The sequence below is a fragment of the Aquila chrysaetos genome, chromosome 19, assembly GCF_900496995.4.
Source record: "Aquila chrysaetos chrysaetos chromosome 19, bAquChr1.4, whole genome shotgun sequence".
Taxonomy (NCBI): Eukaryota; Metazoa; Chordata; class Aves; order Accipitriformes; family Accipitridae; genus Aquila; species Aquila chrysaetos.
Window position 1 is genome coordinate 8,588,547 of NC_044022.1, and position 12,802 is coordinate 8,601,348.

The 12,802-nt window shown below is 43.0% G+C and overlaps 1 protein-coding gene across 7 annotated transcripts; it reads left to right on the top strand.

Annotated features, from left to right (window-relative positions):
* Positions 1–836: 836 nt before the first annotated feature.
* Positions 837–12,153, top strand: LOC115353454 (gap junction beta-6 protein). Of its 7 annotated transcripts, none has more exons than XM_030042891.2 (3): positions 837–1,103; positions 1,607–1,724; positions 10,331–12,153. In XM_030042891.2, the coding sequence occupies exon 3, from the start codon at positions 10,353–10,355 to the stop codon at positions 11,142–11,144; it is 792 nt and encodes a 263-aa protein (XP_029898751.1). In that variant the 5' UTR covers positions 837–1,103; positions 1,607–1,724; positions 10,331–10,352; the 3' UTR covers positions 11,145–12,153. The 7 variants fall into 7 exon arrangements, with proteins under 7 accessions (XP_029898751.1, XP_029898755.1, XP_029898756.1 ...); XM_030042895.2 differs by having other exon boundaries at positions 837–1,099; XM_030042896.2 differs by having other exon boundaries at positions 837–1,004.
* Positions 12,154–12,802: the final 649 nt, after the last annotated feature.

The following is a 12,802-nucleotide window of genomic DNA, read 5'->3' on the forward strand; positions in this document are numbered from 1 at the left end:
TGCAAAAGGGATTATTTTTATTCTAGGAAGTGGAGATAAGGGGCAGAAGAATTTAGCCCTTATACAATATGTAGCCCAATGCAAACACAAGCATTTTTCACCCAAAGCCTGAGCAAATGTACTGTTGCTGTTGCAGTTGTGCTGTATGTTTTCTTTGGAAATTTAGTTAAGAGGTTAGAAACCATTTCTTTAGTTTGATGTGCATGTGTGCAAGATGGAGAATGCAGTTTGGGGCAGGGATTTTTGAACCCAAAGTAAATTGTTTCCTCAGCAACTGTCTTCCTTGGAAACAGAAAACTTTCCAAAATAGGTCTTTGCACTGACAAATATCTGCAGCTCCGTGAAAGCCTGCGAGTTTGCCGGGCACTGCTGTAGCATTTCAATCACACTCGGAAATAAACCTCAAAAAAGCCAGAAACTACTGGCTCTTCCTTCTTTGTTTGGTCAGCAACTCCTTAATGATTTCCAGAAGAAAAGGCCTGGGTTTTTTTCCGCCCCAAGGCCCTTTTGGATACCTGGATTTGACGTGATGTAAAGATGACCCTGTTATCTTAAATAAATATGCATTTCCTTTGAAAAAAAAACCCCACGCATCTGCAGTTACCGCGATTTGCCTTCCTCTCATGCTCTCCCCCTGCAACCTCAAACCAGCTCCCGGGCGGCGGGGGGCGTCCGCCCCCCGGCCGCTTCCCGCCGCCCCGCGGGTGGAAGACAAGCCCTCCCGCCCGACTCTTCCAGGCTTAGTTCCGCCGTCCCGCCCTTTATTTCGGCCGATTTCCCCTCACGTTCAAAGCCCCGATCTCCGTACACCCCCCCCCGCCCCGAGGCACAGCGGCGGGGATGGGCGCCCGGCCCCGCCCCGGCCTCCCCGCCGCCTCCACAGACGGCCGGAGGAGCCGGGCGCGGACAGAGGCGGGCGAGGGGCGGGTTAAAAGCGGCGGCAGGTGAACGGGGAGGGACCTTAAAGCTCCGGGGCGGCGAGGCTGGGACCGGCCGCTCCTCAGGTACCGCCGGATCCGCGTTGAGCCCCGCCGCGGTGCCTGGTCCCGGGAGTTCCCGGCGGGGCTGACCTCCACCTGCCGCTGTGGGCATTGCTGAGGCAGGTGAGGGGCGCGGAGGGACGGGGCGAGCCGGCGGCGGGACTGGGCCGGGCCGGCGGCGGGGGAAGCTGGTGCTCCGCGCCCGCCGTGAGGCGAGGACCCGGTGGCGGTGGAAGGGAGGGGGTCGCGGCGCGGCGGGGCCCACCGGGGCCCGCCGTCCCCCTGTGCTGCTGCCGCCACACTTGTTGCGCCCCAGCGCGGGGCCGCGGCCCTCCGCAGCGGAGCCGGGAGCTCTGGCGGCGCTGCCCGCCGCGGGGAGGGAGCGGGGGCCGCCCTCGGCGGAGGCGGGCCGGGAGCGGCGGAGGGGCGCTCCCCCTTCCCTGCGCCCGGCAGGGTTCACCCCCGCTCGGCCTGGGAGCTATCGGTGTCGCTTCCCGAGCCTAAGCGTGAGGGGGAGTGCTTGAACCCCGCCACCGGTTTTAATTGGGAATACTCTTGTCGCTGTTAATTATGCATTTAACCCCTAACAACCTCTCTTTTTTTTTTAATTCATATTCTCCCAACAGCTCTTTTAAGCACGTTATGTGAAGTACCCGACCAGCTAAAACACCAAGCAAAATAAAGGCTTCCGCAATTACAGGTAATTTGTGACACGCCTACAGATGTGAAGAGAGCTGTGTGAAGGTAAACAGCTTGCATCAGTAAAACTGACAGGTCCTGTAAGCACTGATCACACACTGGAAACATTCCTCAGAATTACAGGGGGAATAGCAAATGAGAGGTATGAGTCAGAAACAAATGTATTTCTGACTATCGGGGCTGGATAAGATCACACGAGGAATGAGTGCTGAAGCCCTTAAATAAAATGCGAGGGACGTGTTGGAATAAGGGCAGGAGTGCTTGCTTAGCTGGTGGCAGTAGCTGCTAGCTGGCTGCGTTCCTGTGGTGTGCTGGGCATGGCTGTTTGTCCTGACATTGGGCTTTTCCTAGATTGGGTGTTACTTTTCCAATCCCTTGTGTTGAAGAATCTCACTTTTTTTTCCCCAATAAAGAAATTAGTCTCTTTGTCTTGTGCTCCATTAGTTTTCACTGTAGCCTGGAAATACTCTTAAGAGAACAGGCAAGGGGTTGAAAGAAGGAAGTGGCCTTTTGTCTTAAAATGCTCTTTTAAACCCAGTTTTTGCGACTTTGTTTGCTAATGAGATTTTATTGGCTGTGGCTTGTGTGAAATGATATTAGGGTTTGGGCCTAGATCCTGTCTGGGATTACCACAATGTACATGTGTGCACTGAGTTGAGGGCAGAACAAGGTATATTTTCATCCTTGATTTTGTTAAAGAAGTTATATGTGGTTTCTAATATCTCTTGCTCTCCACTGTTCAGCTTGGAAACCCTGCTTGCCAGATATGTTGAAGAGCCCCAGAGGAAAGGCAGCAGGCAGAAGGATGTGCACATGATTGTGTTAGGTTTAGCTTAGAGGACAAGGCAATGGTGGGCCAAGCCTCAGCCTGAAAGGAGGAGGCACCTCCATGTGTCAACTAGGCAGTGCAGTGTAATTTTCTAGGTGGGATTTCCAACATGTTTGCAGAGCCATGAGGTTGCACCTCTACTGTACATGTCAGGGTTTCTGGGTGACTTCAGTCGCCAGAAATGTCAGTCTCATAATTGGTAGAAGGTCTATGTATCACAGAGCTTAAAAATGGAACAATAAAAAGCCATGCATTAAAATATTTCTCTGGAGGAATTAATTCTGTCCTGACAGGGCTAGTTCTCTTAACTTTCTGAAGCTTGGGCCTCTGACTGTATTGCTCTTTTCCACCCCTTGAAGCATAACCCAAGTAGATTACTTGGACAACCTCATTTAATTTGTACAAAAAGTAATTGTACAGTGAAAAAGGTATAGCAGCCTATCTCAGTAGCTGGAAAAATAGCAGCACTTTGAGATAAAAGTACAAGTTCTTAGTAACAGTTGGTACCTGTAAGTAAAGAGGATGCTTTACAAGTTGATTCTTCCTGTTATTCATGTCAACAGTTCCAATGAAATCAGGGGTCACAGAAACTGCACCAAACAGGAGCATGGGTGGAATCTTTGTTATTTCTTTTGACTTTTTTCCTTGTTCTGGTCCTCACTGCTTTCAATTGTTATTTAATGATGACTGGTTAGTTATCTGAAAGGAGGAGAACTGTGACTTTTGCCTGGCTAAAAACCAGTTTGTGTAAGGAAAAACTTGAAGTGATGATATATGAGGAGAGATAATGTGCTGTCAAAACAGAAGGAATGTGGAAAAAGGGAAATACATCTCTTATTAGTTAAAAGAAAGTTGAAAACTAATTCTATTCCTTATCTCATACCAATGTTTCCTCCTGTAATAGATTTTTTTTTTAGAAAGGAAAAAGTTGTTTTTGTCTTTACTGTTGATGAAAGAAATGATAACAAAATACACACTCAAGGAAAAGCTGCACTGCAGTATAAAGTCCTAGTGTTCATAAATTTAGTTAGCATTTCCAAAAGGGTGCAAGTTCTGTCTGTGTGTGAAAGAGGCAGTGACTTGCTAGTTTTGTAGGAAGTGTTAACATTGAAGTGGGAGTGGGCAGATTTGCAGAGGGGATGTAGACATTTGCCTAAGTCTGGGGGGGAGGAAATGGGAATTAAATAACAAGTTTAAAAAAAAAAAAAAAACCAACCAAAAAACAAACCATAAAAATGTCATAACTAAAAAGTTGCTATTTTCATGACTGGGAGCAGGGCACAGTGTATATAAAACTTTCTTTTAAAATAGAGGAAATAGGACAATTGCATCAGTGAAGGCATAGTCCTCAGGAATTTGACTTTCTTTCAAAGTGAAAAATTTAAAGCACGTTTTGAAGGGAAGGTGTATGGGGAGAAAATGGCTGACGGGCCAAATTCTAATAGGACTTGTGCTATCTTTTTATGCATTCAAGTTTGACTGGCGCTTCTGATTTCCTGTTTTCCACAAGTGGAGTGAATTTTGTGCAGGGATGTTCTGGAGGATGGTAATCCTCCATTTACAGTTGTAGGCTAGTAAAATAGCTATGGGTATTTCCAAACATGCTTGGAAAATGACTTAAAACTCGTGTAGGGGTGTGAATATGGGACAGTCATAAGGGGGTCATCATGGGTAGAACTGAACCCTTAGTGCTGTTGATATTTAACTAGCATACTTTTTTTAACATTTAACTGCATACATATTGTGTCCTAATCTGTTGTGTTAAAGGCCGTATCTGTGTTTCACACTGGGTTTAATTAGAGCAAAGAATGCCTCCTGTTTTAATAAACTTGAGTAGAAGAAAAGTACAATGCTTGCAGTGTTCAGACCTGCAACTGTCAGAGGTTTCCTGTTCCTGATTAGTCTTTGCCTGTTCTTGTGTCAGATCAGATAATACTGTAATCCCTCTGTCATGGCTCTTCTGTTCTCCAGTTTCCACTCTGATCTGGAGATAGGTGTTCAGAACAAAGTTTAAGAGCTACTAGAGAGAATTGCATAGGCTTTTGTGATTGTTAGACTGCTCTTTTGATCTTTATTCAACTTTTTAGGAAAGAAGTAGAGTTGTTGATATTTCAGTGTGTTCCAGCTGCATGCTCCTTGAAGTTTTTAATATACTGCTGTAACATTAAAATAGCTGGAAGCTGCTTGTAATAGTGAAATTAAAATATTTTGGTTGCCAAAGTCTGAGTTCAAAGCTGCATCTTCTTACAGTTTGAACTCTGCATGAAAACTACAGCAATGCAGGGAGCTGTATTCTTTTTCAGGTAGCAGGAATATCCTGGATGATTGAGTTCAAGCTCTGTACTTCCAGCTTTGAACTGGTACTTATCTGTCTTGGTCCACTGATAACAAAATATGAGTCTGTGAAGCCTGTAATTGTAGTGGAGCATTTCAGAACAGCACTGTGAGATGGTGAGATATTGTTACCCCCAGTTTAATGTCTGGGAAACTGAGGCATGGGGCAGGCTGACAAATTAGGTAGGAAGTCTGAGAGAGTTAGCAAGTGATTGCTATAGCCTGTATGCCAGACTTTTCTTGGTGAAATAAAAGCATGCTGTCTTTAGAAGATGTTAATCTGTATTTATTAGAGACTTCCTTGGTTCAGTCCTGGCAGTGCTGCTGTTCTTGTGAAACAGCACCAAAACGAACTCAGCAATAGGAATAACAAAATCTGCACACTAGCAATTAAGTGCTTGCTCTTTTGCTTAGCAATAAACTAGACCCCAGGTTGGCAGGGTGCAGGTATGGTGATGCAAAACTGCTGAAATCCAGATTTCTGTATTCTTCAAATCTGGGTATAAAACAGCATCTATTGGTCTAAGACACCTTGATGCTGGTTATCAGCCCCTGTATGAGCTAGTGCTCCCAGCATAGCTTAGGTCAAGACCTGAAGGGGAAATTGTATTAGCAGTGCCTTCGAATGCATGCTGGACCTCACCATACATGAGTACTTCTTGTCTGAAGTTGGGTCATAAAATAATTTTGGTAATGATCTTGGGTCTGATGCAGTTTAAATGTTCTAAAGCTTTTCTATGGCAAAAATTATGTGTTAGAACTGCCACTTTCAGACATCTGAGTTATCTTTGTCCCCAGCTTGACGGCGTGGTGAGTGACACTCGGGACCAGTGCTTTTTTGCTTAAAGATTGTCTCGGTTAATGCATTCCCATGTGAGATAAAGTGACTTTTATCTTGGCAGACTGCTGATCTTGTATCAGTATCTGGAGGTTCTAGTGAAACTGGTGCACTGTCACACCAAACTGGTAACTCTTGGTACACCCTACACTGAACTTTGATAGGAGTGGAGGTGTCGTGAACACCCTCTACATTTCTGTGTAATTCCAGTAGAGTAAGTAAATTGGTATCCAATTTGTAGCTGTGGGAAGAAGGGTATAATCTGACTCTGAATTTATGCGTAAGTTAGCCTACTGTGGACCTCTTCTTGGATGGGACTCCTAGGTGTTCCTATAGCATAAGCAAATATTGTAATACTTGCAAATGACTACTTTTTTGCTTGATAATATCCTATAGCAGCAAGCAGCATGCTGTGTATGTGAAAGGAATGCGTCTTCTGCTGTTTTTACCTTCACTGTATTCTAGTTGTGGTTTGCTGAAGCTGTGGATTTAACCATTGACTAATGATTTTGCAGTATAACAGTCTTTAACAGAGTGAAAAAAGCATCTGTTAATGAGCTGTACTCATAAACACAGGAGCTCAATGATAATTGTCCTCAGTGTTGTGAATTGCAGGGATTTTCACTGGGTGTATGCAGTGTGCTCTGATTGTGATTTAATGGAGGCTTACAGGAGCTAGCTCTAAAGTAGAAGGCAGTCTAGTCATGGCAGCACAGAGCTCAAAACACTGCCCAGAAGCTGGAGAACTACAGAAATAGTTAAGCTGTAGTTCTTCTCTTGCTGCTGTCTAGCCTACAAGTGAAAAAACAAAACAACAAACAAAACAACAAAACCCCCCAAAACCAAACCCAAAACAAAACACCTGCTCATGTGCCTCTCTACATGTTGTGTGATCATATAGAACCATTTCCCTCGTAACTAACTTTTCAGTGGAGCATGGTGATCTTCTATGATAGTTTTTTTTTTTTTTAAACTCCTACTGTAACAGCTGTATACTATCATGATCCTCTGATTGTTGAAATGGAACAGAAGGTTCAGCTGGTAGCAGAACAGAGATCTATGCTGAGGCTTGGAAAGGCTTATTTTCATGCCCAGTAGCAATTTTTTTAAAGGAAAATTTAAAACTTACGAGGGTTGTTTAAAGCCAGCTAGTAGGAAACCCTGGGGCTAAAGTATTTGGATGGAATTCAGGCTGCCTGACTATGGCCCTACAGTCTCAACTGTGTCACTGTTCAGGGAGAAGATAGATAGTGAGACTTGACAGGTATCTGATCAGTGCCTATATCACTCTGGAGTGTTCCAGAAGTCATATGACTTTCCACCAGCATAAAAACAAGCCTGAGAGGCCATGAGGGTACAGCAAGAAGGGGCAAAGGTTGGTGACTAGCTCAGCAAGCAGCAGGAAAAATAGGGGATGGTGGCAGGAAGACCTGAAGAGATAATTGGAGGATTTGGAAAGGTAGGTGTGAATGGTGAAGGTGGGAGGGTTGCGGCAGATTTGAAATAAAGGCTTTTTTGGGAAGGAGCGGAAATGTCACTAGGGCAAAAGCCTGCCTCTCCAAAGTGTGGTGTCCTTTTTTGCATCTATCCAGATACAGACATGCTTTTGCTAGAATTGAAGCACCATGTTTTGGCTTAGCAAGCACAATATACTCTCAAAGGAGATGGAAAAAGTCAAATGAAGAGTATAGTTTCACAATGTATTATCCTCAGCAATAAAGCTTTGCCGACCCCTCTTCCCCACTGACTGCTCATTCTTACCCATGCTTTGCAATTTGCAGCCTGTTTTTTTAAATGAAATTGTGCTTTTCAGATGCTTTGTGGATCTGTGCTGTAAAGCTGTTTGGTGAAATGGATCAGGTTTAAAAAAACCAAAACATACTAGTACTGGGAATAACTTTTGAACAAGCCACTTGGTTTATAATGCACCCCCACAAAGTTGTGGGAGATGGAGAACTACAGTGTGACCTCAGGAGCAAACAGTAGTGGGGAAGCATCTTGAGCTTACTTTGCCACTGAAGACAAGGTACCCTTTAACTACATCCTGAGGCACTCGTATTTTTGAACGCACTTCTGCACAGGGAGACAGGGAGGAGTGATTGCATGAGGAAACAAATCCTTGTGAAGTTGCGGTAACAGAAAGGCAGCAGTATTGGTGTACAGCAAGAGGTGAAGTGTAAGAAACAGAGCTTATGAGGAGGGGATGCACGTGTTCCACTTCTCAGCCTTTCACATTGTAAGGAGATAGCTGACAGGCAGGGAGAAGGAACAATGACTGAGAGAAGAAATGCAAAGAGTCTGATGACATTAAAGGATGGGTGAATGATGTGTGGAATACTACAGTTTGCATGGTGCCAGTCTACAGGATTTATATTCAGATGTACGTAAGTATTTCTAGTCATAATACTTAGTTGTAGCATCATTTTATAAGTACTGTAATTGCAATGTGTGTGTAATAGTAACAGAGAACACTAATAAAATTGTAACTGTTTCTCTGCTTAACGTACAATATTCTCCAAGGTAAATCCTGAAAGAAAGGCTGACTGAAAAATCAGATGGCAGAAAAAAGGGGTGGAAACAAATATTTGAAAACCTGGCTAGTATGTTTTGTGAGTATCTCTGGTATTAAGGGTCTTTCCTGTGCCCTCATAGGGCTGTTAATCTACAGAGACTTTCTCTGTATCTGTATCCTAATGAAAAATAAACTTTCTTGGAAAAATAACCTAGCAGGATAGGAAGGTAACTCTGCTTCCAGGACTGTTTTCAGACAGATACAGAGGTAATAGCCCACATAGATTTTGCATCCTGAAGGTGGCTCAGGAAAGGTTCTCTCCAATCTGAAGAAAATCTTGGGTTCCCCCCATTGGCTTTCACCTCCTGAAGTATAACCCCATGCAGTCAGCCAACATGATCTGAGGGAAATGTAGTTTATGGAACCAGTGAAGGGAGATTTTACTTACATTCCAATAACTCAGGGGAAAAAAAAAAAAGACCCTTGCATTCATATAACAATTAAATGTCCTCATTTTCCCCGAGCTGTTGTGTACTTTGACTGATGCCCTGTATTATTGTATGTGATATAATTCTGCTGTAAAGCCGAAGGAAAAATTTTTGACATTGCTCGGAATGGGAGTGTGACACGGAAGATAACTGCAAAGAAATGTCTTCATTTTCTTCCTCATGTAATGTGACCCAGCTCAGAGTCAGGAAAATCTTAAGAATTCTGTTAACATGATGGATATGATGGCCTTTGTGCCAGTGGCTGCTCTTCTCTAGAAACCTTGAAAATGTGATTTTGCTTATTGGTGCCCTGTGCTGTAAATGCCAAAGGAAGATGTTTTCTGAGATGCAAATTAACTAACAAAGTTGAGAAATTAAAACCTTCATGAGGAATTTCAGAGCAAAGATACCTGTGAGCACTTCCAGAGCATCCTGGCTGATAGGCATAAGAAATGCTGGCTTCTTGAATTCAGAGTAGCTTGCAAACTAGCTTTCTGTAAATCCATCTGAAGTGGAGGGGTGGGGGGATGTGGGCTGAAATGCCTCTGAATGGTCTCTGTGAAAGGCTGTTGTTTGTGGAAGCTGAGCAAACCCAGACAATTGTGGTGTTCCTGGGGAGGAATGTGGGAGACAAAGGTGAAATCCTTTAATTCATTACAGTCACAGTACTTTGAAACTTGCCTACTGGAAACTATATGCTTCTGTTGAAAAGCCTCTGAGCTACTGCTGGCCTTTCTGAACTCTTCAAATGTTGACTTTAGCACTCTCCCAGCCTCTGAAATGTCTCCTCTATTCTAGGAGTAACACAGTCTGTGTTACAAGGGGGAAAAAAAAAAAAAAAAATCACCTGACAGGCATTGACAATGAAGGAGTCTTTGTCTAATTACCCTAGGCTCTCTTTGTAGTTAGTGGAGAGAACGGGATGAATCTTTAAAGCACTGATTTTAAGCATCCAACTCAAAATGAGATGGATAATGACAAAGACTTCACCTTCATTGCCTCAAGCTATTACAGAATTTGCTTTGACTAACAATAGAGCCCTACAGTCACACTTTTTAAATTTGTGAATGCAGGTTATCCAGACCTGCTCATGGAAGGTGCAGAGCATCAGCAGCAGTTCCTCAAGGTCTGTCTTTATTGCTGGAATATACTCAGGAAAACGTTGTTTACTAAAGCTAAGGATGGGCCAACTTGGCTTAATTCATATAGGAATTCTAGCTGTCTAACACTTTAATTTTTAACATAACACCTACCTTACTTTTGGCTGATGTCATCTTCTGTTCTTTTGTTACTCTTACCAGACTACTAGAAGTTGTAGCTTTTAATTTTAAGACTGTTTTCATCAAATTCCTCTGTCTGCTTTTCCTACTTAATGTGGCTAATAGCTGTTTTCAGTTGGCAAATACACCTAGAAGTCGAATGAATGTGATACTATGTGTGTAATCAAGTAATGAAATATTACCTGCTGGTACATGATTAGATCATTATTTATGACTGCTTATAGGTAAGCCCACTGCGTCAACAAAATGTTACTGTGGCCAATGGATATGCTGCAATTATGTGATACTGCCTTTATTTTATACCACATGCTTGATGGTATTTGTTTCCTGTCTTGATTAATCTTAGTTTTGTTTATTTGTCTTGTCTTAGGTCAGACGATTAAAGGAAGAGAATGGATTGGGGAGCTCTGCATACCATTTTAGGAGGTGTAAATAAGCACTCCACCAGCATCGGGAAGATATGGCTCACAGTCCTGTTCATCTTCCGTATCATGATCCTGGTTGTGGCTGCAGAGAGAGTCTGGGGAGATGAACAAGATGACTTTATCTGCAACACTCTGCAACCCGGTTGCAAGAATGTTTGCTATGATCACTTTTTCCCCATCTCTCACATCAGACTCTGGGCCCTGCAGCTGATCTTTGTTTCCACACCTGCGTTGTTGGTGGCAATGCATGTAGCTTACAGGAGGCATGAGAAGAAGAGGCAGTTCAGAAAGGGAGACCAGAAATGTGAATACAAGGACATTGAAGAAATCAGAAAACAGAGGTTTCGTATTGAGGGCTCCTTGTGGTGGACATACACTAGCAGCATCTTCTGCAGACTGGTCTTTGAAGCAGTCTTCATGTATGCGTTTTATTTCATGTACGATGGGTTCCGAATGCCTCGCTTAATGAAGTGTAATGCTTGGCCCTGCCCCAACACAGTAGACTGCTTTGTTTCTCGACCCACTGAAAAGACAGTGTTTACTATTTTCATGATTGCTGTGTCCAGCATTTGCATTCTTTTAAATGTGGCTGAGTTATGTTACTTACTGACAAAATTTTTTCTCAGAAGGTCTAAAAAAGCTGGAAATGCAAAACATCACCCCAACCATGAGAATAAGGAAGAAACCAAACAAAATGAAATGAATGAGTTAATATCTGATAGCTGTCAGAACACAGTTATAGGATTTTCAAGTAGCTAAGGTGGTGTCAATGCTGGTGTTCACTCTTTTTGGAGTGAATGTTCTTTGTTTAAAGGCTGAAAATTAAATTTGTTACATGGAACAATTTAAGTTGGGTAAGACTTTGATATGTAGTGCCAGGTGTCAATTATGCACATTTCTGAAAAAAGTCAGGGCAGCCTAAACATGTGAAAATTGTGGGTATTAAATGGGAAAGTGTATCTTCGTATGAGTACCCTTTCAAGCTGACTATGACAAGTGGGAAACCCACTAATACCTTCATGCTGACACAGCTCCTGAAAACTACATGCAACAGCAATAAGAACAAAATTCTTTCTAAGCTAGATATTCTAGTATTACAAGATGTTTTGTAATAGTGATAGTTTTTACTTGTGAACTGCCAAAATATTTTTCTAAAATCTAAGATTCCATGTTACTTAAGGTGTTATAGTACACTACTGACTGTGTTTTGTTTCTTAACCAGGCATATGCAGATGAACCCTGTAATGCCACATTCATAGGGAGGGCACAGCGCTAGGCTACATATTTACAGCTTTGCAAGCACTGCTTGAGTCTGGACAGGTAGCTTGAGACACTTGCGTACACACTGCTAGCTGTAGGGGAAGTTGTAGGAAAGCCCATCACATGTAGTGTGGATAATTGAAGTAGCTAGGTCCCGAGTGCAAAGTCATGCACTAAAACCAGCATGACAGTATAGATACAGCCTAAGTAGACTTGCTTTAAACATCTAGCAGACCTGGTAATCTTATCAATCTTTTAACTGCATACTACCAGTTTTATTGCAACATACATAACTTTATGTAAATGTTTATTTCTCTAATGTGTTAGCTGTATTTGTTTCTTTATGCTGTATCACATCATGGAACTTTGGTTTTGATTTGTTTGCTTTTTGTGTGGTAGACTGATGGTGCTGTTATGAAACTAGGGGCTCTTTGGTTTGAAGCACATGGAAGAGTATCACTGGAAATGGAACAAGTCTTCTGAATAAAAGGCAAACACTTTAACCTTTCTCAGTGAAGTGAGTCTATATGTGAATACTGGGGAGGTCTTAAGCAGGACAAGTGCTTATGAAAAACTGTTTTCAAGCAGGGACTTCACATCCAACGTGTGCATAGCCCATACACACCCCTTGTTCGCAGCCAGAGCACTGATGCCCTAACTCTGTTGTCCATACTCTAGTGGAGGTACACATGTAACTCCTGAGTGCATGGGAGTATGTGCTTGTGGGAGGGATATGCTGTTGAAAGCATGGGATGCTGAAGGTGAAAGAGATGGGTGTGGTACAAGACCCTAGCTATACAGTCTTGTCTGTTTCCTATTTTGAATCACTGATCACCATGATAAAAATGTATTGGGCACACTGACCTCAGCAGAGTTGGGGTTTTTTTTTTGTTTTGTTTTTTTTTTTACACCAGTGCAAATGGATTAGCCTCATTGTTTTTGTATCGCAGAGCTACTCTTTCAAGGGCCATAACAAAGAGCAGGAGCAGAGACTACACTCAGTGTGGTTTTCTTCCTGCTGTTGTATCACACTTTTTCTTACAGGTGCCAGCACAGCTTTGTGTGTGTCCATGCTGTAAGTGGGTATGGGTTGGTTGGTTGTTTTACGTGTGGCTGGTAGTACCCTAACAGGGTGCAGGCACAAGCCACAAGAGAGA

What these genes read in the sequence shown, in the direction of transcription:
- LOC115353454 (XM_030042891.2), top strand. Translation starts at nt 10,353, where the DNA reads ATGGATTGGGGAGCTCTGCATACCATTTTAGGAGGTGTAAATAAGCAC.